General features: G+C 47.1%; 1 protein-coding gene across 1 annotated transcript; it reads right to left on the bottom strand.

Moving 5' to 3' along the window:
* Positions 1-3,541: 3,541 nt before the first annotated feature.
* WNT9B (Wnt family member 9B) lies at positions 3,542-22,726 on the bottom strand. Its single transcript, XM_066629246.1, has 4 exons — positions 22,647-22,726; positions 7,906-8,162; positions 6,972-7,237; positions 3,542-4,018 (listed from the first exon to the last, which is right to left on the bottom strand). The coding sequence occupies exons 1-4, from the start codon at positions 22,724-22,726 to the stop codon at positions 3,542-3,544; spliced, it is 1,080 nt and encodes a 359-aa protein (XP_066485343.1).
* Positions 22,727-27,146: the final 4,420 nt, after the last annotated feature.

Below are 27,146 nucleotides of genomic sequence, written 5' to 3'. Positions count from 1 at the left end.
TTCTGCCTGTTCAACTACTTCCCCCTTTCTTCAACACCCTGTGCCATTTGCTCTCCTGGTTTATCAAGTACAGGTCCATCCGCCTTATCCATGGATTTGGGACCCACTGATTTAAGTCACCGACGGTTCTGATCCTGTGGTGGAGGGTCAGACCTGAACTTCCAGACACAACAGAGGTGTTCTCTGGTAGTATCTGGAAGGATTTCTGAGGCACCTCAGAGAAGTCTTGGGAAGTGCTGGAAAGGTGCATTCAGAGTTTCAGTATGCCTGGGGGGCTGGTGTTGGTGTCCGGGAACAGATCCCCCGTGGATCCCGAGGTTCAACTGTAAGAATAAACCCCAAAGACTTCTACATTCTGTAATGACCACCCCCACTATCAAAACACAGTGCAGACTAATCCTATACACACTTACTTGGGAGTAAATCCCACCAAACTCATAAGAACATAAGAAGAGCCCCACTGGATCAGGCCATAGGCCCATCTAGTCCAGCTTCCTGTATCTCACAGCGGCCCACCAAATGCCCCAGGGAGCACACCAGATAACAAGAGACCTCATCCTGGTGCCCTCCCCTGCATCTGGCATTCTGACATAACCCATTTCTAAAATCAGGAGGTTGCGAATACACATCATGGCTTGTACCCCGTAATGGATTTTTCCTCCAGAAACTTGTCCAATCCCCTTTTAAAGGCGTCTAGGCTAGACGCCAGCACCACATCCTGTGGCAAGGAGTTCCACAGACCGACCACATGCTGAGTAAAGAAATATTTTCTTTTGTCTGTCCTAACCCGCCCCACACTCAATTTTAGTGGATGTCCCCTGGTTCTGGTATTATGTGAGAGTGTAAAGAGCATCTCCCTATCCACTCTGTCCATTCCCTGCATAATTTTGTATGTCTCAATCATGTCCCCCCTCAGGCGTCTCTTTTCTAGGCTGAAGAGGCCCAAACGCCGTAGCCTTTCCTCATAAGGAAGGTGCCCCAGCCCTGTAATCATCTTAGTTGCTCTCTTTTGCACCTTTTCCATTTCCACTATGTCTTTTTTGAGATGTGGCAACCAGAACTGGACACAATACTCCAGGTGTGGCCTTACCATAGATTTGTACAACGGCATTATAATATTAGCCGTTTTGTTCTCAATACCCTTCCTAATGATCCCAAGCATAGAATTGGCCTTCTTCACTGCTGCTGCACATTGGGCCGACAGTTTCATCGACCTGTCCACCACCACCCCAAGATCTCTCTCCTGATCTGTCACAGACAGAACCCATCAGCCTATATCTAAAGTTTTGATTTTTTGCCCCAATGTGCATGACTTTACACTTACTGACATTGAAGCGCATCTGCCATTTTGCTGCCCATTCTGACAGTCTGGAGAGTACAACTGGAGTCTGGAGAAGTACAACTCAATGGGATGTACTTCTGAGTAGTCTTAGAAAGGCTGGCACTAACAATTTGCTGACTGGATTAAGTGTATATGTACACAGTTGAACAATTTGGGCCAAATACTTAAATCTGTGGGTTTTTTTAATTGCTAGAATTCCAGCAGCTCAGCAATCCAGTTGCACATGGAGAAATCAAGGAAAACCAAACATACCTGAGCTATGAACTCTGACAACTATTCTCCAACTTTAATATTTTGCAGAAATAGCATTTCTGAAGAAGTGCAGCAAAGTCCACCTCATTCTGCTGAACAGTCACATTTTGGGGACAGTTTGACCTCTTTTGTTTCCCTGGCTGCTGATCCTGGGCGCCATTTTGTTCCTTTTTCCACATCATTGTTGGCCTTGTTTGCCCACACTGGCATGTTAATCCAATTGTGGCTGTGGAGACCCACTTGATTTTGTTCAAGAGCATCTGCAACATCATGCTGCATTTAGCAACATGACATTGACAAATCCTGTGGTTTGTCACAGCCAAGAGGATTAAAGACAGCAGGTTGGGCCAAGGTCTGTGATGGTGAAGAAGGAAAACATGGCACTGAGGAGAACAAAAAGGTTTGCAGGAAGGCCATTTTTGAAATTGATAATGCAAAAAAGTGAGAAGCTTAGGCACAGCTCTACACCAGATCCTGGAAGTGATTTTGGCTGCAATTCTATGCACACGTTCCTGAGAGTAAGCACCACTGAACACAACGGGTCTTACTTCTGAGAAGACATGCATAGAATTGGGCTCGTGTCCATTATGCCTTTGCTCATCACAAGCAGATAAAGGTCCAAATCCTGTCCAACTTTCCAGTACCAGTGCAGCCACAATATTGCCCCAAGGTAACGGAACAAATGTTTCCATACCTGAGGAGGCCTCTGTGACTGCCTCCCCACTACAGGATGCAGTGCATGCCCCATTGGCATGGCTGCACCAGCACTGGAAAACTGGATAGGACTGGGCCCTAAGGCTGCAATCCTGTACACACTTACCAAGGAGTTGGCCCCACTGAACAACATAGGACTTACTTCTTAGATATGCATAGGATTATGGACCTTTTCTCCCAAATATTGAGGCAATTATACCAGAATGCTGCACAGGTTCCTAAGCTTTCCAGGTCCCAAGCAGCCCCCCCCCAGGTCCTAGGAAGCATGAGTATCTGACTGAAAACTCTCAAGCTGAGAGTTTTTTTCGTCCACTCCTCCCAAATTTTCTGTAGATGCTTAATAAATGTTAGTGGACATGGACTCCATTCCTCAATGCACACATCTGCTAGCCACACTTTCTTCACTCTCTACTCCTTTTACAAGTGCTCAGTTCCTTTAGAATGCAGAATCTCACCCCCAGCCTCCTTCAGTGTGTTGCTACCACAAATCTACCCGGTCATATAGTACACAGACACCCCTCCCCCACAGGGATTCCAAGTCAAATTCTCCTACTTCCTGTACCAGGTTTTGTGTAGCCCAGGACAGGACACACCATCTAGACACAGGAGCAACATTAGAAAAGAAAACAGGGTGTTGTGACTAGTGTGAATTCCCCTCCCACCCCAGAAGCTTTTGATTAGGCCCTCACAAAAAATAGTTGTTCCTGCTATCATATGGACAAAAGGCTAGCTGCTATTCTGCCCTTGCCTTGTTCTGCAGAAGGGTGGCCACCACAGTAGGGCCCATGCTTTGCATCAATGAGGTCTCCCTTCCAGAGTTAGTCCCTGGCACTTCCACTGAGAGATTGGCAAAGCCCTCTGCTTGCTCCTGAACATCTCAGCTGCTCCTGTCAGAGGAGGCAGCCCTGGGCTAGGTGGAATCCCTTGATAGGTCTTTCCTTATACATCTTCCAAGAAGAGTGTCCTTGACTCTTTAGAACTGTCTACAGCAGATCCAGACCTGGAGACTGTCAGCTGCCACTGTGCCTCTTCCTTGCCCTGCTGGCACACAGAACTGCAAGGAATCCAATTCTAGTACTCTAGAATGGCTCCAGGTCACAAGTTCCTCTTGGGTTCACCTTTACCTCCAATATCCAAGAGGAAAGCGAAGTACCGAAGAGATGCAAGGTAAGCTTCCTGCCTTCTAAAGATCAAGAGGCCTGTCTCTATCTCCAGCCGCCACAGTTAACCTCTTTATTGCTTGCAGCTGTACACCACCTCTTCTTGCATGCACTGTTGACATTCCACGTAGCAGCACCACTGCACCTGGCAATGGCAGGAGAAGGTGACCATGCGGGTCTGAGTGTTGTAACCTCGGCCGCAGCACATGCTGTCGCAGTTGGCTTCCCGGGAACACGTCCTTCCAGCAGTGCCCACTGAGTACTTACTGGGCCGGCAGAAGCTGGGAGAGTCTTCCATGTAAACCAAGTCAGTTGGACGGGGAGCAGCAGGGCCTTTGGACAAGTAGCTGTGGTGCTGGGGGCTCACCAGCTCTGAGTGACCCACAGCATCATTGGTGGTGCTGAAGACCTTGACAGCACCGTCATAGCGCAGCTTGAGGAGCTTCCCCATCTCGTGGAAAGGGGACAGCTGTTTCCAGCAGGTCCTCACAGCACAAGAACCAGAGACACCATGGCACTTGCAGGTGGTCTTGAGGCCATTTTTCACAGCCTGTGGAAGGGAGAGATTGACAGGCATACATACCATCACATACCAGAGTCATAAGGAGTCATAAGGAGGTCCAGAGTCATAAGGAGGTCCAGAGTCCAGAGAAGAATTGCAAGGACAATCAAGAAACTTTGGAGGACAAGACCTTTCAGGCCACCAACTAGTGCTTCCAAGCTTATGTAGTAGTGTTCCTGGCAGGGGGGAGCAGTGCTGAGTTTCTCAGGATGCATCAATGTGCCCCTTCCCCTCACCTTCAGAGCCATTCCAGGTGGTGAGATCAACATGGAGGTGTATCCTCTATGTTGTTCTTGCTGCCCAGAATGGCTTCGAATTGTGAGGGGTGGTGCAGCTTCGATGGCACATTACATAAGAACATAAGAAGAGCCCCGTTTGATCAGGCCATAGGCCCATCTAGTCCCTTCCTGTATCTCACAGCGGCCCACCAAATGCCCTAGGGAGCACACCAGATAACAAGAGACCTCATCCTGGTGCCCTCCCTTGCATCTGGCATTCTGACATAACCCATTTCTAAAATCAGGAGGTTGCACATACACACTATGGCTTGTAACCCGTAATGGATTTTTCCTCCAGAAACTTGTCCAATCCCCTTTTAAAGGCATCCAGGCCAGTCACCATCACCACATCCTATGGCAAGGAGTTCCACAGACCAACCACACGCTGGGTAAAGAAATATTTTCTTTTGTCTGTTCTAACTCTCCCAACACTCAATTTTAGTGGATGTTCCCTGGTTCTGGTGTTATGTGAGGACACATTGAGGTGTCCTGCAAAACTTTGCACTGTACCCTCCTCTGGGAACACTACTGAGCTGATGTGGCAAGCCTCAAACTAGCCTTGAAGCTATTGCTTGCGCACAGATTTACACAGGATCTCTACATAGGCAGCAGAGAATCTCGTAGCACCATAACAGAGTAAGCGTAACAGACGCTTTTCTGGACTAGAGCCCACTTTGCCGATTACCCTGTTATCGTACAAGAGGTATGTACTGTGCAAGCTGTGTGCAGGAAAGAAACTCACAGTCCCGATTAAATCCAGGATGATAAATTGGAGTTCAACAAGTTCATGCCAAAGTCTCCCATTAAAGACTCTTTGCAGAAGCTTGACAAGTTAGCAGCAGTTGAGAGACTGAAGTCGGGACCACAGGCTTCTTTCCCCATTACAGGCATGACTTCACTATACCTGGAAAGGTAGCAGTACCACTGACTGCTGTTGTGCATGGGACACTTGGCTTTCTTCTGATAGTCATTCAAGCTTTACATGGAACTGACAGACCTGATGCAAGGAACACTGGGAAAAAGTATGCCCATGGTATCCTTTATTTTGCCCATGGGTAGAGGTGTTTGTTTCCAGTGGGTATCATAGGATTACAGCCTTACATAAGAACATAAGAACAGCCCCATTGGATCAGGCCATAGGCCCATCTAGTCCAGCTTCCTGTATCTCAGAGCGGCCCACCAAATGCCCCAGGGAGCACACCAGATAACAAGAGACCTCATCCTGGTGCCCTCCCTTGCATCTGGCATTCTGACATAGCCCAGTTCTAAAATCAGGAGGTTGAGCATACACATCATGGCTTGTACCCTGTAATGGATTTTTCCTCCAGAAACCTACAGAACGCCTACAGAACCTACAGAAACCTACAGAACGCAATGGGCTTACCTCTGAGAAAAAATAACACTGCTTTCAAAACACCTCTACCTATGGGTTTTCTCAGAGGCAGCTGGTACGCTACTGAGGGAAAAACAGGATGCTGGGCTAGATAGGCCTTACCTCTGACATGTCATGAACTTTGGGTCCCATTATTTACACTTTTTCCCCATACTCGCTGGTATCTACCAGCTGAGGACAACATGCACCTGATGATGCCTCTAGTCCAGGGGTGTCAAACATAAGGGTGGATATGGCCGGCGAAGGTCTTTATCCAGCCCTGATAACTGGGCTCTCCCAGTGCTGCCCTATCAGCAGTGCTGCTTCTGCTAAAGCTCTGGGGGGGGGGGTCAGAAAGAAGCCTCAGAAGGCACTATGGGGGAAGAGGCAGACACTGAGGGAAAAGTGAGAGGGGGTGACACTCAGGAGACACTGCTGAGGCACTGGAAGAGACCAATTATCATGTGGGCCACCCTTTCAGCAGCTGCAGCTTCTGCCAAGGCATCAGTTTGCAGACCACCTCTCAGCTGCTGAGCTGCGAAGTTATGCCTCAGTAGAAATGGCTGCTGAAAAGATGGCCTGCGTGATAGTCAGGGAAACACACCTGACATCCCAGTCACTGCAGGGACCAGGTTGCTGGGACCCTGAGGCAAAGTTCTGCACTAGGCTCCTGGTGGTGATGACAGATTGTATGCTACCACTGTCACCAGTACTGATGATTTCAAGGGTCAACCAAGCCAAGTGGGAAGGATTGCCACTCCACATCCTTCAGGATTAGCTCGCAGTCTTCAGGAATCAGCCTGCAGTCTCCAGGCTAAGTTATGATTGCATGCAACCTCCTGATTTTAGAAGTAGGCTATCTCAGAATGCCAGATTCAAGGGAGTAGCAACAGAATATAGGTGTCTTGTTGTCTTTGGTGCTCCCAGAGGCATCTGCTGGGCCACTGTGAGATACAGGAAGCTGGATTAGATGGGCCCTTGGCCTGATCCAGCAGGGCTCTTCTTATGTTCTTAGATGACTACTGAAAGAAATCCTGGAGATTTCACAGGGCCTCCAGGAATTTCCAAGACTATATCACGTTGGGGGAAAAAATCTCCAGGAATAGCTTCAGAGTGGGTCTTCAGATGGGCATCAGTAATTAACTTAACCTGGTTGACCTCTGGTGCCACCCCTGAGTTCAAGATCAAGTGGACTCCTAAGTGTGTGGGAGTGAAGGAATCACAAATAATGCTATTTGCATACATCATTTTAATTCTTCTGTAGGTAAATTTCACATTGTTAACTTTGTACCTTGATGCCCACATTGGTGTTGTGGATGTCCACCTTGGCCCGCAGGTCTTTCCCGACCTTCTTCTGACCCAGGAAGTTCTTCAGGAACCTGGTGCTGTACTTGAGGTTGTCTCCACACACTCCCCATTGCCACGCCTTGTGGTTCTCCAAATCCGGCGAGTCGTCACACGTGCATCGCTCCATCCGTCCAGCACTGCAGGCCCGAGCAAGGGAGTGAGTCAATGCTGCTGAAGATACCGCATACAGAAAGGCTGTTTCCTTGAAACCTGGGGGAGCCAAGAGCAAGGAAGGGTGTTGCTACACAAGGAGAACAAGTCGAGTTTCTGACCAGGAAGCCCTTGTAGCATTTTTTTCCTGTTGTGTATGGAACAAGGAGGCTTGGAACCAATTTCTAAACCAGCCAGCCTACCAGACTGACAGCACAATCTTATGCATGTCTACTCAGAACAAAGTACCATTGTGTTCAATGGTGCTTACTCTCAGGAAAGGATTGCAGCCCGTGTCTTCTGCCTCTCCTTCAGCGGATACCTGAAACCAGGGAATAGCAGCAAACACTATACTTACTGTTGCTCAGCTCAAGCCCTCCAAACTGCTTCCTCTTTGCACCTGCTTGTTAGCACTTGCCCTCCATGCGTGAAGAGGAAGGAGTTTGGAGTGCTGCAAATGGGCAAACAAAACTACAGAGGAGATGAGTGTGACAGAGGGGAATTTGTGAACCGCTGATACCTGAAACAGAATCCTCAAATATGGGGGAGGAGGTGACTGTACAGCCATTTCAATTGACTGTTCAAGCTGACAGCCTGGGAATGAATGAATGAATGAAGCTGACAGCAAAGGTGAGACCCTGGTTTCCTTATTGGTACTTTCATTACAGGTTAGTGCCAGGGAAGGGAAGATGTTGAGTTTTCCATAGTCAACAGGAAGGCGCACGTACCTCGCTTCAGCAGGTCGGCCCGCCCATCCAGACTGCAATTCCAGCGCTCATTGCGGAACTGATACTGGCATTCAACCACCCCGAGTCGGATAGCGTCTCGCAAAGTCTCAGCCAACCCTGGTTCACGGCGGCAAAGCCTCTTCTGCTTTCGTGACAGCCTCAGCAGGTCACATTGCTTCAGGTGAACTTTCCCATGGGCAGAGTTTGTGGAGGGCCCCAGCAGAGGAAACTGAGTTAACGCTTCCTTCCCAGTCAGTCTAGGGGAGGAAGGAGAAGCCATTATCTTAAAAAAGGTGTAATCGACAGAGTTATCACAGCAGCGGCTAGTTAACACACATATACTACCAGCACCACATTCATAGCTTAATGTTTTGTTCCAAGGAAGCCCAGACCTGGTTCACAGATGCATATACAATTTCTCTACAAATCTGGAAATGGCACATAAATGTGTGAATGGACTCAATGGAAAACTACAATCATTTAGATAATGCAAGAGAGGCAATGATGGCCCCAGGGCTTAATGTATGCCAAGGCTCATCTGGAATCAGCCCTGGCATCTTTCCAGTACCAAGACCCAACCCTAGAAATAAAGACAGGGTTCCAAGAGGCACATATGAGGATGTACTTAAAGGTCAAAGAGGTCTCAGAGTTAAAAAAAGATTGTGGAAGCAAGATGTGGGACCTGTGAAGTGTACCATGAAGCATGTCCCACAAGCCTTAAGGAAAATGCCATAGAAACAGCAACCATAAAAGAAGAAAAAAGAAACAAACCAGAAATTTTAATCAAATTTCCAGAGAAACCAATTGAATGGAGTCACTCTCTAGTAGTTGTAAAGAAAGATGGAGGACTAAACTGTGCAGACCTTCGAGCTGAACAAAGACATCAAGAGAGAATTTCCCTTTAATTCAAAGAAATGAAACACTGTGGGAGGTGCCAAATCTTATTGCTGCTTTGGGCAGATTTCACTGGGAAATGAACATTCCAGGATCTTCACATCTGAACATATGACGTGGCAGATACCAGTTTAAGAACTACCCTCTGATCTACTTAGCATCTGAGATACTCAATCAAACCAAAAAATAAATGCTAGTAGGTGTAAAAGTACAACTGTGTACTGACTTCATCATTTGGGACACAACCATCAAAGAGCACCATGAAAGACATGGAGAGCACCAGCAGTTACAAGACTGAACAATTTTAAGTAAATCAAAAGACAAATTCCAAACATCATCTACATATAACAAATGCAGGTGAGCAGTTAACCTCCAAGTGAATCTTGTCCAATGAATCCAAGCTACCAGCCACAGTATTGAGACCAGAAGACAAAAATAGAATTCAAAGACTTAGACATGTTTAACTACATCAGCAAATTAATACGTAATTTTGCAGCTCATGCTGTCCTGAAACCAGTGGCATAGCTAATGATCATGTAGCGTGGTGTTGAGCTCAAAATGATGCCCTGGAAGTGATGTCACAACCGGAAGTGACGTTGCACCCTTGTTTTTAAAAAGAAAAAATTGGAGGAAAACCTGCCTTCTCCCCCCAGCAGCCTGCCAACCACTTGCTCTACTGCCTCCCCCCAACCAATGGCATAGCTCAGGCATCTATCTGCTACCTGGGGTCAAAGAAGATTTTGTAGCCCTCCCCCATGACAAAATCAAATGTAATTAAGTAAATAAATAAAAAGTATGCCCCTTATTGGTTAGAAACACTGTGCTGGGGTGAAGAGGGACAGTTACACTCCACCTGGCCCCTGCTAAATATAAGAGGAGCACCACTTGAAAAACTGTGATGCTTTCACCACCACAGTGATGGCTTTTCACTACCAGAGTGGTATCTGCCTCTTTAGCCAGTTAGCAGGGGTAACTGTGTTATGATACCTGAAAATGAGAGCTGACGTATTATCACCTTATTGCAGGGCTTTTCAAACTGAGGCGATGCAACGCCCCAACCAGAGAGCCCTGGCCACTTTCCCCTTAGGGAGCGGGAGCAGGGGGGGGGGAAGCAGCGATGTGATCCCCAGGATTGCATTGCTAAGGGGGCTGCAGGGACTGGGATGCACTCCAGCAGCGATCACTCCACTTTCACTTTTTAAGCTGCGGGGAGCCCTGCAGACACTCGCGCTGGGCTCCCTGCACCGCAGGGAGGCTGCTGCAGGGACTGGTGAGTGCAGCCCAGTCCCTGCAGCCCCCTTAGCGACACGATCCTGGGGATTGCATCACTGCCTCCCGCCCCCGCAAGAACTTACTGTGGTTCAAACTCTTCCTGAGAGTTTGAAAACCACTGCCTTATTGGTTCCATTATGTATCATAACATCTCAGAACTCATTGGTCAGTACTGAGTTTTAAAAACCCACTTTTTGTTCCATAAGGCAGTTGTGTTTTCATTTTCTGGTTAATTGGCCATGACTTTAGATAGAATACAGATATTCTAATGCAGTTTCTTCCATTGCATTCTGCATTAAATTACATTTCCAATGATATATAACATGATGGTATTGTTCATACATACCAAGGTTTTCACAGTTTTGGCCACCAGTGTCAAGCTCAGTTTGTTGCCTCCATAAAGCTTGTTTCCCCTTGCAGTTGCTATCCCCTGCACCCCCTTAGCTACATCACTTGCCTTCACCACCATTCCACTCCCATCTGCACCCCCTCCAGACACCATTTTAAAGACCCTGCCCTAAAAAGCTTTTATCAGAAGCCTAAAGGCTTAAATTATGAACCTGTATGTAGGTATTTGTGTGTGTGTGTGTGTGTGTGTGTGTGTGTGTGTGTGTGTGTGTGTGTGTGTTTATTTTTTATTTATACAGCAACTACTGCATATTAAATGCTTTTTAGACGCTTTTGTAAATAAATGATGGTGATTTCAAGAATGATCAAACAGTGATCCCAGAACTGCTGATATAATGCACACAATGAACGGTTACTATGGTCATGAGAAAGAAAATCTTAGAAAGGACATGTAGCTCTCATTTTGATTTTATCATTCCCAAAAGAGTTACATTATGTCCACAGATTTAAAAGAGATATTGAAAATCTTAGTAAGGAAGTGTGTAATGCATCAGGAAAAAAAAAATTTCTAGGATACTATAGTAATTTATTGAAACAACATTGGAATACAAGTGTTTTTGAAACACTTTTTCAACAACACTTTTTGAAACAACAAGTGTTTCACTTGACAGGACATGTTAACATGTATTGATAATTGACTGCTTTATAAATCTTCCAGAAATATTCACCCTGGAAGATACCATAGCAGCAATAATTATTAGGCACACATCAAATCCATCTTTGTCTGACACAACAGTCAAAGAATAAAAGACAATGCACCAGTGTTTAGAGGAAGAAAAAAAAAGGAATTCCTGAACTTTCAAAATTTTGTCTCATCATGTACTTGTGAGTGAGCCACAGGTATCCATAAGCCAATGGACTAGTTCAGTGTTTCCCAAATTGTGAGTTAGGACTCACCAATGGGTTATGAGCGAATTTTTGGTGGGTTGCAAAATGTTTTTGAAACATTTAAAAAAATCACTTGCAGGAACTCTTGCTCTGTTTGTTGGAAAAAATCATTAGCTGGAATGCTAGCCTGTGGTAAGAGATAATCTTCATACCCCCAAATTAAAATGTCACATTTTCACATTTTCTCTAGTAATTGGAGTGCCATAGATCATGTGTGATCCCACTTTCAGCTTTTGTCTAGCCTAGAAGTCCCCAACTGCATGCTTTGCTTTCCAGTTCAGTCTTCTGGGTACCCTGAATGACTGTAAAGGTTTATGGGGAACAGTCCTTGAATTCTATTTCTAGGGAGAGTCTTAGCAAATGTCTACACACAAAATCGTAAGGTCTCTAGCAGCCTTGGGAGCACAGAACCCCAATTATTATAAATTAATAATAATTATTAATTAATAATATACTATTTCTTTCAATTTTTTTTGTCTAGTGGGTCTCGATGGATTATCATTTTAAACAGTGGGTCCCAGTGCTAAAATATTTGAGAAACACTGGACTAGTTGGATGTGGTGGTGAGAGAATAGTAAAGTATCTACCAATCCACACTCAGAGCAGCAGACGATCCCTACTTGGAATTGCTCCAAAAGCATGACTCCATTAAAGTACGCAAACATACCTTTGGTACTCCTTCACAATGTGCATATAAAGGCATGATTACCAGACATAGGACCAAAACAAAAGAAAAAACCAAGGCAATCACTAAGAAAGGGACAAAAAACACAGGAGACAAGAAAAACTCCATCACCAGAGTGGTGGCTTTCTCTGCTAAGAAACAAAGATGCAACAAGAATTCCGTAAGACGCTTATCAGCCTGTCAGTGATCCAAGAGGAGTCACCCTGATCATACTCTAATCACCTTGGAAGGTTGTACTTTACAGAGGAATCTGAAACATCTGTTCAAAGTACCTGAAAGATGAAGAGTGCAAGACCAGCCAGAGACAATGGACACTATCCTGTCAATGGGCAGCCCAATCTTGAGCTGTCCAGCGCCAGGGTGGCTGTGGTGCCAAAAATGGCAGCCACAGCATCCTAAACAAACCGAGCAGCCACCGGCGGCTCCTTGGGGGAAGGGAAGTAGCCCTGCAATAGGGCTACTCAATTCTGCTGCCGCTCTTTAGCCGGCACAGAATCAAGGAGTCCTATGTCAGGCCGCATGTCCCAACATGGAACTCCGGATCGAGCAGAGAATAACGTAGCAAACATTTTTCTCTGAGCCAGACATTTAGTGGCGTAGCTTGAGGGGGGTGGCACACTAAGTTTTGCAGGGAGCCTCCCTGCAGCGTGCAAGCGGCTCCTCCCCTCTGGAGCCATGTGGGTGGGGGGGACGGAGGCAGATGGCTCCCAAGGGGAGGGGCCGCTTGCACGCTGCAGGGAGGCTCCCTGCAAAACTTAGTGCGCCGCCGGCCCCCCCCCCAGCGACGCCAGTGCAGGCATTTATGACTGCACCATTATTATGTGGTAGTTACAGGAGGACGGGAATGGATTGCATGGAATTCACGGTTAGGAAAAAGTGTTTCATATGGGATGCCTCAACTTGAAATCCATGGGGGAGGGAGGATTAATGGCTCAATCTGTGTGACACTCTGCCTGCTGTTCCTACCTTACTAAGAGAAGCTATATCTGGGCTTAATCTGAGACAGGGCCTAGCACTGCAGCCCTCTCATTCTTCTCACCACTGTCAGTTCATCATCCCTAGAATCAGGCTTCCAACAGGGGCCAAAGAACTACAGTTGGCCCTTTATCATCATCACCATCATGCCTCTGAAGTGGGCAAAATGGCCCTTTTTTTTCCAAGTGGGGCTCCTCTTTTATGCTTTGCAGGGGAAGAGTAACTGAGCCTTTTCACCCTAGCACAGTGTCTTTTCTAGTAGCTGTTGCTGCGTCTTTTTTAGACTGTGAGCCCTTTTAGGACAGGGAGCCATTTAATTATTTGGTTTTCTCATGTAAATCATGAACTTTGTGAACTTTTTTTTTCTTGAAAAGCGGTTTATAGATTTTATTAGTAACTATTAAAATCCCTTTACCCTTTCCCGCACAGGCCAGTTTTACAGTCAAAACATCATCCCAAAGCCCTGTCCCTGCTTGGTTAATTTCAACCTTAAGCCTTGTCCATGGGGAAAGGGTTTGTCCCCCCCCCCATCAGCACTACTCCCCTGCCTGAATTTCAGTATGTATGTGCTGATGCAGCCGTGCCAACGGGGCATGCACTGCATCCTGTGGTGGAGGAGAAGTCACAGAGGCCTCCTCAACGTAAGGGAATGTTTGTTCTCTTACCTTGAAGCTGCATTGCAACTACATCAGTGCTGGAAAGTTGGATAGGATTGGGCCCTGAAAAGGTAGACCAACAGACTATTGGAAGAATGATCACAGTGCTCCTGTGTCACATATCATTTGGCCCCGGGTGCATCCGGCATCTCAGACAGGCATAGTTGCCTATAGCTATATATCTCTTTAGAGGTTCCCCACTGGTTGACGTGGGCAAAGTCTAGCCCTCGTTTTCACTGTACCCAGTCAGCTTCCAGGATCGGACACTTACAGAACCTGGCAGCATAGTTTGCCCTCAGGAGATGTTGTGCATCAAAACCTCTGATCTTTCAAGCATGCTTAGTCATAGTGTCAAGCAGCCAAAAGGCCTCCAGCAGTGAGAGAACAAGCCAATGGAGGGAGATGCTTATCGCTTACCCTTTGCCCGATAATGAAATGTTCCTACAGTGTCGCCCACCCAGAGCTCTTCTTCCGGCCAGTAGGAGATGCTGGTTAATAGTTAAGCAAGTACATTTCCAAGTTCCCCACACCAAGCAAGATGGCGGCAATTCCATAGCAACACAGCACTATGTCAGGGTCTTGCTTTCACATCTGCTTTGGGACTCATATCTCCTTCCCGATAATTCTCTCATAATCAATCCTCAATTAGCATGTTCTTGTTTGTGGCTGTGCTCTGGCACAATCCCAAAAAAACTCTAGTAATATTTGAATAATGCAATCATGTGGGGACTGCCATGGAGTGTAGGGGGATCTCTGCTCCTGGAATGGAAGCATTCCACATGGCTAGCCTGCGCCACATTATTCTGATGTTATTGGAGTCACACAGAATCCAACGAAGCTTCAGGGGTCATCTAGCCCATAATGTTTACTCATAATGTTTAATGACCCTGGCAGTGGGTCTCCAGGGCCTCAGATAAAGGCTGTTAGAGCCCTAGTATTTGAGATCCTCTTCACTAGAGATGCCAAGCACTCACTTTGAGACCTTGGATATGCAAAACATGTGCTGTGCACTGAGCTATCTATGGGTCATCATCCCCTTCATCCAACAGCTCTCTTTATTAATGCTCAGATGAGAATTATCCAAAGAGAATGTATTTTTAGCAGTTCTTCTCCTGACTGGCATTCCACTTTCCCAGAAGCCCACCTCAGAATGATGCTATATATCACATCATCTCATACCATACTGAGAGGGAGAGACTTCTGGGACATAGATAGCTAGTGGCCAAATGGAGCAGTAGTACTACTGGGAATCCCCACTCCCATGCCTTTGTCTACAAATGAGGCAATAAAATTGGGCTGGCCATTTTGGCTCAACCCCCCAAATTTGTCACAGGTCACTCTGCTAATTCTGTGATGCATCAAATCTACCTAGACAGCATGAGAGGAACTATTGTACTCGGGTGACATCCTGATCAGCCGAGTGACTGCTGATTTGAACCCAGGCTCCTCAGATTCACAGCCAACAGGATGGCACCAGGTTTTGTTTGGGTATATCCAGTTACCTTACTTTTCACCTCTGACCTCACCACCATCACAATATCTATGACTGAATTTTGTTCAACAAACCTCTGGCAGAGACATTAAGGTCCCAGTCCAATTGGGACCTTGTGCTCCTGGAACTAGCAGTGGAGCAAAAGCCAGGCCACTGTTGCACACTGCCAGGGCACTGCCACAAACGGTGAGAGGTGTGGAACTTTCAGCAGTGGCTCCAGGAGGCTTCCCGTTGACAGCGGAGGCATGCCGTGGGTGAGAAGGGGATACTGGGGGATGAATTGGGGGATGTCAGAGGGGGAGGGGTGGACCAAGTGGCAGTCATGCATGGTGGATCTCATCTCCATTTTTCTGCCTGCCCCACTCCCTGGCTTCCTTTGGACTTGCACCAGCTGTACAGCTGGTGTAAGTCTGAGAAGACCCAAAGGTGATCAGGCAGCCTATCAGAGGGTAAGTAAAAAAATACACCTCTTCTGCAGGCTGTCTGGTTTCTCCTCCCTCCCCCCCCCCCCCAGCATGCAGCATGAGTTCTGTTGGCACAATCACTTGCTATAATGTGTAGAGAGATAGGATTGGGCAGCAAACCTGCTAATGGATTTTCAGCCTTGCTGGACTTTTTACCCATCCATGTGAGCATGCTGAGGAACTCCTGCATGTAAGCAGAAGAGCCCCGATGTGTTGCAGATGATGCTGGGCATGTAGAGTATGCAGACAGAATGAATGTTAGCCAACATGTTAGCCATCTTCAACATGATGATGAGGAATGTTACCGGACTTCATCATCATGATGTGCAAAACCCAAGAGTGGAACCCATGACACACACCCCACGCTTCCATGTGGCTGTGCATCAGGTTGGAAACTGGGGTGGGTGAACTATCGTTCAATCCCAGTTCGTGATCTTCTCACGGAGGACCTCCTCATTGGAGGAAAACGCTGCACCATTTTTGCACTGTGGTGAGCCTGCAGCTCCCTTTAGTTGCCCAAGCAGCTGAATCCGCCTAAGGCAACATTCAATATTTGTTTTGCGTTAAGGAAATGATAGCGGAGAGGGAAAAGGGAATGTTGCCTTCTGCTTCCCAGGGCTTTGAGAAATTGGCAAAACAGGATTTCCGGATTTCCCAGCAAGTGAATGTGACTTCTGAGGACACCCTATGGAACAGGTGCTCCACAGGAGTTCTTAGTGCTGCCCCTCTGCCCGCAAGTTCTGACTGGCACAGCCTTCTCTGGCACAGATCAACTGCGGAAGGGAGGGGAGCACTCAAATTCACTCCACACAAGCGCCTAACCACACTGGCAGACCCAGGCTGAGCTTAAAACCAGCCTTTACGCTGCCTGAGGAGCCAACGACCACCACCACATATGGTTCATGTATGCCTCAGGCATACATGATTCTCATACACTGGGATTCTCACTGCAGTTATTGCCTTTCATGAGCACAACAGATTCCATCAGGTTGAGCTAAGCCTTCTCTAAGCAATGCTGGATTTTAGCTCTTGGAGAAGTCAGCTTTTGGATTCATCATATGATGTGAGAAGGGGGTTGCCAGCTTTTTCACTGGTCCCTGCTCTTGTGCCCATTACACAATATTAGCCGGTAACTAGGCTTACCTTCAGACTATAAAAGCTTTGCCTGTTCATTTTTGCAGAGCAAACTACTACTAGAAGCATCAGAGAAAGCCAAGCTCATGTTTTTTTCCTGACAATCCCAGGAGCAACATATACCTCTCATGGGACAACCTCAGTGACTGCCTAGAGACTTTCAGGCACTGCTCAAGATCCTGTTTTTGACCTACACCACCTCCTAGGGGCTTAAATGCAACCTTGCTGCATACTTGCCTACAACTCAACCTCACCTCTTTAAATCATTCAGATGGCACCTTCTTAAGAATGCCATTTCGACATGACAATGTTCAAACAGCAAGGGTTCCTTAAGAAGCATTCCTGGTGGCTGCCCCACAATTATATAACTCTCTCCATGCAACAGACTTAACCAGCAGTAGAATTTCATGTGCAGAAAGTACTCCACACACATGAATCTTTATAGCAACTCTTTAAGATGGGCTAGTCTTATTACTATCCCTTATTACTATCCCTATGTAACAACTGGGGAGAGATGAGGTAGAGAGCAGTGGCATAGCTAGAGGGGGTGCAAAGCACTACATTTTGCAGGGAACCTCAAGCGTGCAACTGCGTGCAAGCAGCCCCTCCCCTTTGGAGCCATTCTGCATTTGCCTCCATTTCCCCCCCCCCCAACCTGGAATGACTCAGAAGGGGAGAGGAAGAGGCCATATATACTGATATCCTTCACATAGGCAGAGTGACCCACCTTAACCATGCAACTAGGATTAAGATGACCAGGCCATCAAACCTGCTTTTTGGTCTGGGATCATGCCTGCATGTCTTGTATTTGCAAATATTGACAGGCATACATATAGTGTTAGATGTGCTTGCTTGCAAGAGCAGGGCTGCAATCCCAGACCCACCTACCTGTGAGTAAGGTCCATTGAGCCTAATGGGGCTTACTTCTGAGTAAGCAAAGGTGCAAGGGTTCAAGTATGCTCAGAAATCAAAACACTTGATAGTCTATCTTTTGGGGGGGAAGGAGAATCTTCTTACAGATGAAGAATGAGGGCACCCTCTCAAGATTCCCAGAACACTGATTAGATTAGCAAATGGTGATAGTCCAGATTATCAGTGAAAATTAACTTCTCAAATTTGTGAAAAAGCAATTGATTTTTTAAGAAGATCAACCGGGACACTTCATTTCATTTCATTCAGTGCTACAGACTGGAGGAAGAGGCAGAAGTCATGATAAATTATGCCTTTAATTGTATAGGAACATAAGACTACACAAAAGCCCTGCTATCATTGCATAATCAGCCCTCATTAGCTGCTCCTAAATTGTTGAGGGCTAACTGAGTACTGCTTCCTTGTTGAACAAAAGGCAGGCACCTCGCATTTGCAGAGATCAGCTAGAACTCCAATGGGAACTTTCCTCCTGGGGCAGCTGCATGGGTCTGAGTGTGCGAATCCAGACCATGACTGTGGTGGGGACAAAGGGTTAAAGCCCCCCTTTCCACCTTGGCATGATTCAGAGACCACACCCCACCATAGCAGCCACAGAGTAAAAAAACCTAAGTAGGCCAGAACCATGCACTTGATTATTACTATTGCAACTTGGTTGCCAGAGGCCAACCCAGGAATTTGACCAATTCACAACACTTGCTACTATTCTGCAAAACAGACCTGAAAAATGTGATTTCCATGCGTAACTCTCCAAGTGGAACATAAGAACATAAGAACATAAGAACAGCCCCACTGGATCAGGCCATAGGCCCATCTAGTCCAGCTTCCTGTATCTCACAGCGGCCCACCAAATGCCCCAGGGAGCACACCAGATAACAAGAGACCTCATCCTGGTGCTCTCCCCTACATCTGGCATTCTGACTTAACCCATTCCTAAAATCAGGAGGTTGCGCATACACATCATGGCTTGTACCCCGTAATGGATTTTTCCTCCAGAAACTCGTCCAATCCCCTTTTAAAGGCGTCTAGGCTAGACGCCAGCACCACATCCTGTGGCAAGGAGTTCCACAGACCGACCACGCGCTGAGTAAAGAAATATTTTCTTTTGTCTGTCCTAACCCGCCCAACACTCAATTTTAGTGGATGTCCCCTGGTTCTGGTATTATGTGGGAGTGTAAAGAGCATCTCCCTATCCACTCTGTCCATCCCCTGCATAATTTTGTATGTCTCAATCATGTCCCCTCTCAAGCGTCTCTTTTCTAGGCTGAAGAGGCCCAAACGCCGTAGCCTTTCCTCATAAGGAAGGTGCCCCAGCCCCGTAATCATCTTAGTCGCTCTCTTTTGCACCTTTTCCATTTCCACTATGTCTTTTTTGAGATGCGGCGACCAGAACTGGACACAATACTCCAGGTGTGGCCTTACCATAGATTTGTACAACGGCATTATAATACTAACCGTTTTGTTCTCAATACCCTTCCTAATGATCCCAAGCATAGAATTGGCCTTCTTCACTGCCGCCGCACATTGGGTCGACACTTTCATCGACCTGTCCACCACCACCCCAAGATCTCTCTCCTGATCTGTCACAGACAGCTCAGAACCCATCAGCCTATATGTGAAGTTTTGATTTTTTGCCCCAATGTGCATGACTTTACACTTACTGACATTGAAGCGCATCTGCCATTTTGCTGCCCATTCTGCCAGTCTGGAGAGATCCTTCTGGAGCTCCTCACAATCACTTCTGGTCTTTACCACTCGGAAAAGTTTGGTGTCATCTGCAAACTTAGCCACTTCACTGCTCAACCCTGTCTCCAGGTCATTTATGAAGAGGTTGAAAAGCACCGGTCCCAGGACAGATCCTTGGGGCACACCACTTTTCACCTCTCTCCATTGTGAAAATTGCCCATTGACACCCACTCTCTGCTTCCTGGCCTCCAACCAGTTCTCAATCCAGGAGAGGACCTGTCCTCTAATTCCCTGACTGTGGAGTTTTTTCAGTAACCTTTGGTGAGGGACCGTGTCAAACGCCTTCTGAAAGTCCAGATATATAATGTCCACGGGTTCTCCCGCATCCACATGCCTGTTGACCTTTTCAAAGAATTCTATAAGGTTTGTGAGGCAAGACTTACCCTTACAGAAGCCATGCTGACTCTCCCTCAGCAAGGCCTGTTCGTCTATGTGTTTTGAGATCCTATCTTTGATGAGGCATTCCACCATCTTACCCGGTATAGATGTTAGGCTGACCGGCCTATAGTTTCCCGGGTCCCCCCTCTTTCCCTTTTTAAAAATAGGCGTGACATTTGCTATCCTCCAATCTTCTGGCACTGTGGCCGTTTTGAGGGACAAGTTGCATACCTTAGTCAAGAGATCTGCAACTTCATTCTTCAATTCCTTAATAACCCTTGGGTGTATGCCATCAGGGCCCGGTGACTTATTGATCTTTAATTTATCAATGAGGTCTGAAACATCTTCTCTTTTAACCTCTATCTGACTTAACTCCTCGGTTAGAAGGGGCCGTTCGGGCAGCGGTATCTGCCCGAGGTCTTCTGCCGTGAAGACAGATGCAAAGAACTCATTTAATTTCTCTGCCATCTCTAAGTCTCCTTTTATCTCCCCTTTCCCTCCCTCACCATCCAGAGGGCCAACCGCTTCTCTGGCGGGTTTCCTGCTTCTAACATATTTGAAGAAGCTTTTATTATTCCCCTTAATGTTGCTGGCCATGCGTTCCTCATAGTCTCGCTTGGCCTCCCCTATCACCTTCTTACATTTCTTTTGCCACAGTTTATGTTCCTTTTTATTCTCTTCATTAGGGCAAGACTTCCATTTACGGAAGGAAGCTTCCTTGCCCTTCACAGCCTCTCTAACTTGGCTGGTTAGCCATGCGGGCACTCTCCTGGATTTAGTGGAACCCTTCTTTCTTTGCGGTATACACCTCTGCTGGGCCTCTATTACTGTTGTTTTAAGCAGCCTCCATGCACTCTGGAGAGACTGGACTCTTTTTACCCTCCCTTTCAGCCTCCTTCTAACCAGAATCCCACACATTCCATCTCTCTGTTGCTCACTATATGATCTGATCTGTGCGTTTCCTGGGAATACTGGGATTTTGAAAACTGTAACCAGGGGCTTTTCACCTCACCCAACTAGGAGCCTACATGAATGCCCAAAGCCAGTCACCCAGGATCCAGTCCTATCCAAATTTCCAGTGCAGGTGCAGCTGCAGTGTAGCCCCAAGGCAAGGGAACAAGTGTTCCCTTACTTTGAGGAGGCCTATGTAATTTCCCTCCCACTACAGGATGCATCATACATCCCATTGGTATGGCTACATCAGGGGTAAAAAGCTGGTTAGGGTTTGGCCCCCACTTAGTATTTAAAATGCACAAGTACAAATGCACGGTTAAAATCAAAATCAAATTGAGATTTTCACACATCTGGACCAAGACGCCCCCCCCCCCCCACACACACACATTCCTCTAATCCGTACCAGCTCTAGAAAATCTGTACTGGCTCTAGTCAAGTAGTCAACTGGCTCTAGTGTACTTTCCCAGTCCTGGAAAATGGGAAATATGCCCTTGGGTCTTATGCCTGGCCGGAGATGTCAGTGGAGAGACAACTCGATGCCAAGGTGTGGGATCTTTGGTGGATTACAAGACAAAACAATGTCACTTCTTGCAGGATTTATGATCAAGCTACCTAGAAGTGAGGGGGCTTCCCTCTCAGTCCCAGAATATAGTGATAAGGCGAGTTCACGCAGAGAGAGACACATAGACCTGCTCCACACCAGGCACCGCGCAATAAAAGCACATGGCTGGCCACATTGCTCAAGAACGCTTGTGAAAAGAGTGAGGGCCAACTTTTCCGGACACGTTGCAAGAACCAACAGAATCCACCTTTCGCAGAAACAGCCACCGAAAGGAGTTGTGCAAAGCGTTGAGACCTCGATGTCTGTCAACAGCCGCACACACTCATGCCAACACAGGTGCGTTCACACCAACGCCAGGCTAGCCAGAAACCCCCAACCGCAGATGTTGATCTGCGGGCCTGATCTCGCTTTCCCCCCATGACGTCACTGTTCCACAATGCAACGTCATTTTCCCCACCACCTGCCCCGATTCAACGACTGCAGTGAGGTCTGCCTCAGGGGGAGAGGTTTGGGCTGGTCAATCGGGAGCGGAGGAAGAGAACCGCAGCCCGCGTGGCACGCCGAACCCAGCCAGATGCCCCGTCCCAGCCGGATGCCGCGTTTGCCCGGAGCCGGTGCGCAAGGCTCGGGGCTGAGTGGGCGAGCAGTCATCACCCAGCACTAGGCATGAATCGGACTGCGGCCGGGAGTGGCCACCCTCAAGGCAGTGAAATCAGCGGGCGGACTGGAGCGAAGAAGAGAATTAAATTGAAGACGGGGTGGGGGAGAGAGAGGGAAAGAAAAAGAGAGAGGGAGAGAAATAGAGAGAAGAGAGAGAGAGAGAGAGAGAGAGAAAGAGGGAGGGAAGGGAAAAGAGCGCGAGAAAGAAAAAGAGAGTGAGGAAGGGAGAGGGAGAGAGACCAAGAAAGAGAGTGAGGAAAGAGAGAGGGAGAAAGAAAAAGAGAGAGATAGACAGACAGACAGAGACCGAGACCGAGAGAGAGAGAGAGAGAAGAAAGAGACAGACAGACAGAGACCAAGAAAGAGAGAGGGAGAAAGAAAAAGAGAGAGAGAACTATGGTGAAAAGTGAAGAAAGAAAGAAAGAAAGAAAGAAAGAAAGAAAGAAAGAAAGAAAGAAAGAAAGAAAGAAAGAAAGAAAGAAAGAAAGAATCGAGTCCAATAGGAAGGGCGGGGATCGGGTCCAAGAAGAGAGCGGGAGAGGGGACGGAGGGAGAAGAGAAGCAGAAGCGGGGGGGGGGCACGAAAGAGCACGGCCCGGAGGCGCAGAGAGCGGAGACTGAGCGCAGGGAGAGGAGCGCGGCTGACCCGAAATAGGCGTCCACCTGCAGGACCAGCAGCAGCAGCGGCAGGCAAGGGGCGGCGACCGCGGCCAAGGAACCGCGCATCGTGCCGGCTGCGACTGCGGTGCGCTCCGCCGCTGCCCCGGCTCGGCATGGCGCTGCGCTGCCCGGGCAGAGCGCTTCGGCGGCACTTTAAAGGGCACCTGGGCGGGGGAGGAGCGCCCTCCGCGGGCCCCGCCCCCCGCCAGAAGGTGAGCGCAGAGGGGAGCCGCCAGGGGGCGCCACTCGCACCTGCAGGGAGCGGAATCCAGGTGCCTCCACCGGAGACCCCCAGCGAGCCCACACCAGGTACGCAGGGCTGTGTTTGTGCCCAGGGCAGCTGTGTGGATACCTGGGGAAGTCGGGCAAACGTGCCTCTGACCATGTGCAAAGTGATTTCCTCATCGTCGCCATGCAATAGCCTCTGCAGTAGTTCCCAGCATCTGACACAAAGGGAAAACCTCTTGGGTTAGAGCGTAGCTTGAGGAGCAGCACCAGATGCATAGCAGAGGGATGGGGGGAGCAGAGATCCCAGACCTCACCTATAGCAGGAGCAGTGAGGTCACCATCAGGATCCCTCAGGTACTGCTTTCAAGGGACCTTGGCTAGGAAGAAGCATCCGGCTCAGCAGAAGGCAAACTGAGAAACGGGCCGAGGTGCACCAGTTAGTATCTCAGCCATTGTCTTTCCCAAGAACTGGACAATATGTAGCTCATGTTACATTAAGGCTATAATCCAGTGTTTCACAAACTGTGGGTCAGTACCTACTAGGTGGGTCGTGAGCCAATTTCAGGTGGGTCCCCATTTATTTCTATATTTAACAGCCTAGGACTGTTAAAACTGTTAAAGCCTAGGACTGTTAAAACAGCCTTAATATATTTCTATATTTAACAGCCTAGGACTGTTAAAAATTTCCCTGCTTGTTGATGTCACTTCTGAACATGACAGATTCTCATTCTAAAAAGTGGGTCCCGGTGCTAAAAGTGTGAGAGCCACTGCAATCTTATGCATATTTACCTGGGAGTAACTCCTACTGAGATTGATTGCTCTGTTTAATAATGTTTAGTATTATCCAGAATATACATTTAATTCAGTTTTTAGGCACTTGTTTTAATCCATTTCTACCCAGCCCATAGGTGTACATATTTGGTCCCTGTTGCGTATATGCAACACTGGGCAGAAATGGCTTAAACTGTTGCAACCCACTCCAAGAATTTGAGGTGAAATGAGTCAGACCTTTAAATGAAGTACTGTCTACAGTGGACCCTCAATATCTGCAAGAGGATATCCACAATATCTCCATTCCAGGACCCCCTCGGATACCAATTTCCACAGATACTGGAGTTTGCGGAAAGCCCTTACAAGACTTCCCAGACATGCCCGGAAGCAGCTGCATCTTGGAGGTGTTCTGTAGTGCAGGAAAGCTGTGCACGGCCTCCCTGGGTTTTAGAAGGCCTCCTAGAGGTGTCAGAAAGACACTTCTGGTTTTCAGCAAACTTCCAGAAGATTTCTGATGACCAGGGATCAGTGGCATTGCTAGGGAATCCAGGGAGGGGGGTGAGCCTCATTAGGTGACACACTGGGGGGTGGGATTGACACCACTACTTGCCAAAATTGTGAAAATCTTGGTATGTTCAAAAAATACCATCATGTTATATATCATTCGATAGGTAATGTAATGCAGAATGTAATAAACAATGTTAAAATATCTGTATTCTATCACGTTATGACCAAATAACCAGGAAAGGAAAACACAGCTGCCTTATGTAACAAAAAATTCTATCTCAAAACTGAACAATGATTGTTCCAAGAGCCAATGAGGTGTTATTATGACACAGCAGGGAACCAATAAAATGTTAGTATGAGTCCGCTCCCATTTCCATGTATAAGAGCTGATACTAGGACTCTTGTTCAGTTGTGTGAATGTCATCAAGTTGGCCACTGGTTTTTTGTTGGTTATTGATTTGTTGGGTGACCTGTAATGTTCTTTATTAAAATAAATAAAGTTAATGGGGGTGATACCAACCCTATTGATGTCACTGCATTAAGTGGTGCGTATCATGCTGTAATTAATTGTGTATGGTTTGGTACGGGAGGAGTCCATCATGTGGGCAATGCAATGAGCTCTCACACTGGGTGACACATAGTGACACCTCTGCACCTCAGAACACCTCCCAGATGCAACTGGAAAGCACTTCTGGTTGTGTCCAGAAAGTCAAGTGAAGCTCTCCAGTGCAGGTCAGCACCTGTGCTTAGTCAAATCCGTGGGTGCAAAACCTGCAGATAAGGAAGGTCCATTGTAATACATTTCAAATTGGAATATAGTGGGAAAACACTCTAATGAAGAAAGTTGGATTTTGTTGCATAGTCTTAGTGGATGTGTCGGGGTGTGTGTGTGTCATGTCCTGCTCCTGCACTTCCAGATGTACCACTGCCCAGCACCTCTCTGCATGGCCTTTGAGCATGATCCCTTTCCCTTGCTGTACACTTTTCCCCATGTTAACATTCAAGCAATATGAAATCCTGAAGCATTAAGATCCATCCTCTCAAGAAAGGAAATCTTTAAATATATCCATTGAACAATTGGAACTGGAGGGCCATTTCAGATGAATTGGGTGGTATCCATGGAACATGGAGTGGTTATGCTGTTTGTAGCAGGAGATTCATGTATTTCCCTTATTAACAAATTCATCGCAGGAAAATTGTATTTTCTTAACACAAAAACTGCAATGTGGAGTTGCTGTGCAAAGATATTTCTCCCCCCCCTTTTTTCAGCGGTGAAATTTTCTTTGAAACAGGGCTATCAACCTATTCATTAATCACCTGCCTGTTAACCAATGTCTTATTCAATCAAGGATATCGTGGAACTGGAATTGGAACTTGTCCTGTCTTCAGCTGTTGGTGAGGAGCTGCGCCTGATGGACAAGAGCATTCTGAGGCAGTTTGGAGTGTCAGTTGGAGAAGTGGAGTCAGTTGGAATCAGGTGAGAGAGCTGAGCACTTGCTAGAACAGGGTCTTTTCATTTGCTTATATTATCTTGTGATTTACTGTTACGGATGTGAGTGAATGTTGTGTTAGTTGTTAACAGGGACTCAGAGAGGTTATTGTGAGGGACACTTCAGATTATTCAGGATGATGAAGTTGTTAGAGCTGACTCAATTCATCAGCTCCACACAAAGCAAAGTTGTGTTTGTGATGACTTTAATACAACAAGAAAGCTTCAGGCGTTGTCACACAGCTTGTACTACAGGACAGGAAACCCAAAGCTAACAAGCAGGTTATTAGATATAGGAAGAGAAGAAACCAACAAATTCCAACCAACAAATTATACCCTTTGTAACTACACCCTAACGTATCTCTACTCACATGCTGTCACTTTTCCCACAGAAATCTCAAGCTGACTGCAAAGAGCTCTGGCAAACTTCTGCAAACTGGGTGAACAGTTGACAAAATGGCAAAGGAGGCTCATTGTAAGTAAATACAGTGACTCACATTGGAGTAAGAAGAACTCTCCATTTGCACTGATGGGGTTCAAACTGGTGATGATTATGGAAGAAAAATAATTTTGGCTCAGGGTGGATATCTCAATGACCATTTTGATGCTAAGGGATGCTGTGAAGAAGGCACATTCTGTGCTACAGATTTATTCAGAAAAGGTTTCCAAATAAATACCCTTAAACAAATGAAGGTGCAGCCACATTTGGAATACTGTATATTGTTCTGGTCACCACATCTCACAAAGGATTATTGTAGACTTGGAGAAGATGCGGAAAAGGGTGAATAAAATATTCAAGGAGTTGGAATATCCTGTCTCTGAGGAAACTAAGAACCCAAGCCTAAACTGGCCCAGTGCCAGCGCTGAGACCTAGTGCTGGCACCGGGTGCCATAAATGTGCCATAAAACACATTGTAGGGAGTGTAGTCCCTAGAGAGCATGTTGTCCCTCGGTGTAGGGAGTGTCGGCACTTGGCCCACATCAGTCAGGTTCCAGGCCCAGCACTGGCAGAAGGAGCATGCACCACCACCCGGGATAAGTGTGACCTCTGGGCGGTAGTGTGGCATCGGGGGGGGGAAGAGTGGCAAGGGGGAGTAACTGGGGTGAGAGGAGGGCAAAATTAGTGGAGTTCTGCTCCACCCTATCCTGAACTCTGTGTTGGCCTGAAAGTCCTGACACAGAGCCTCTCAAGTCTGTGCTGACAAAATAGCAGGCGCAGTCTTGAGAAGCCCCATTGCGGGGCTTGGGGCTTCCCCCGAGGAGACTTTTGGCTGCTTCCGGGCACTACCGGGCAGTGGTAGCCACTTTGGTGCCGCTGGTGCAGCAGGCACCAAGAAGCTCAGGATTGGGCTGTGAGGTATTTAGAATTGCCTAATTTAGAAAAAAGAGAACTTGCATGTAGGGGGAACATGACTGAGGTCTTTACCATGATGCTTACTTCAGTGGTGTCACCAGGGTTTGCGTCACCCGGTGCAGGAGGCCAGCATGTCA

The sequence above is a fragment of the Tiliqua scincoides genome, chromosome 5, assembly GCF_035046505.1.
Source record: "Tiliqua scincoides isolate rTilSci1 chromosome 5, rTilSci1.hap2, whole genome shotgun sequence".
Lineage (NCBI taxonomy): Eukaryota > Metazoa > Chordata > Lepidosauria > Squamata > Scincidae > Tiliqua > Tiliqua scincoides.
This window is presented reverse-complemented; position numbering and strand designations above follow the sequence as displayed.

Excerpts from the sequence above, each read along its gene's own strand:
- WNT9B (XM_066629246.1), bottom strand. The coding sequence starts at position 22,726 with ATGCGCGGTTCCTTGGCCGCGGTCGCCGCCCCTTGCCTGCCGCTGCTG. Across the intron at positions 7,238-7,905 it reads GGCCGACCTGCTGAAGCGAG|GTTTCAAGGAAACAGCCTTT; the intron begins GTACGTGCGCCT and ends TGGCTCCCCCAG. Across the intron at positions 4,019-6,971 it reads ACACCAATGTGGGCATCAAG|GCTGTGAAAAATGGCCTCAA; the intron begins GTACAAAGTTAA and ends TCCCTTCCACAG.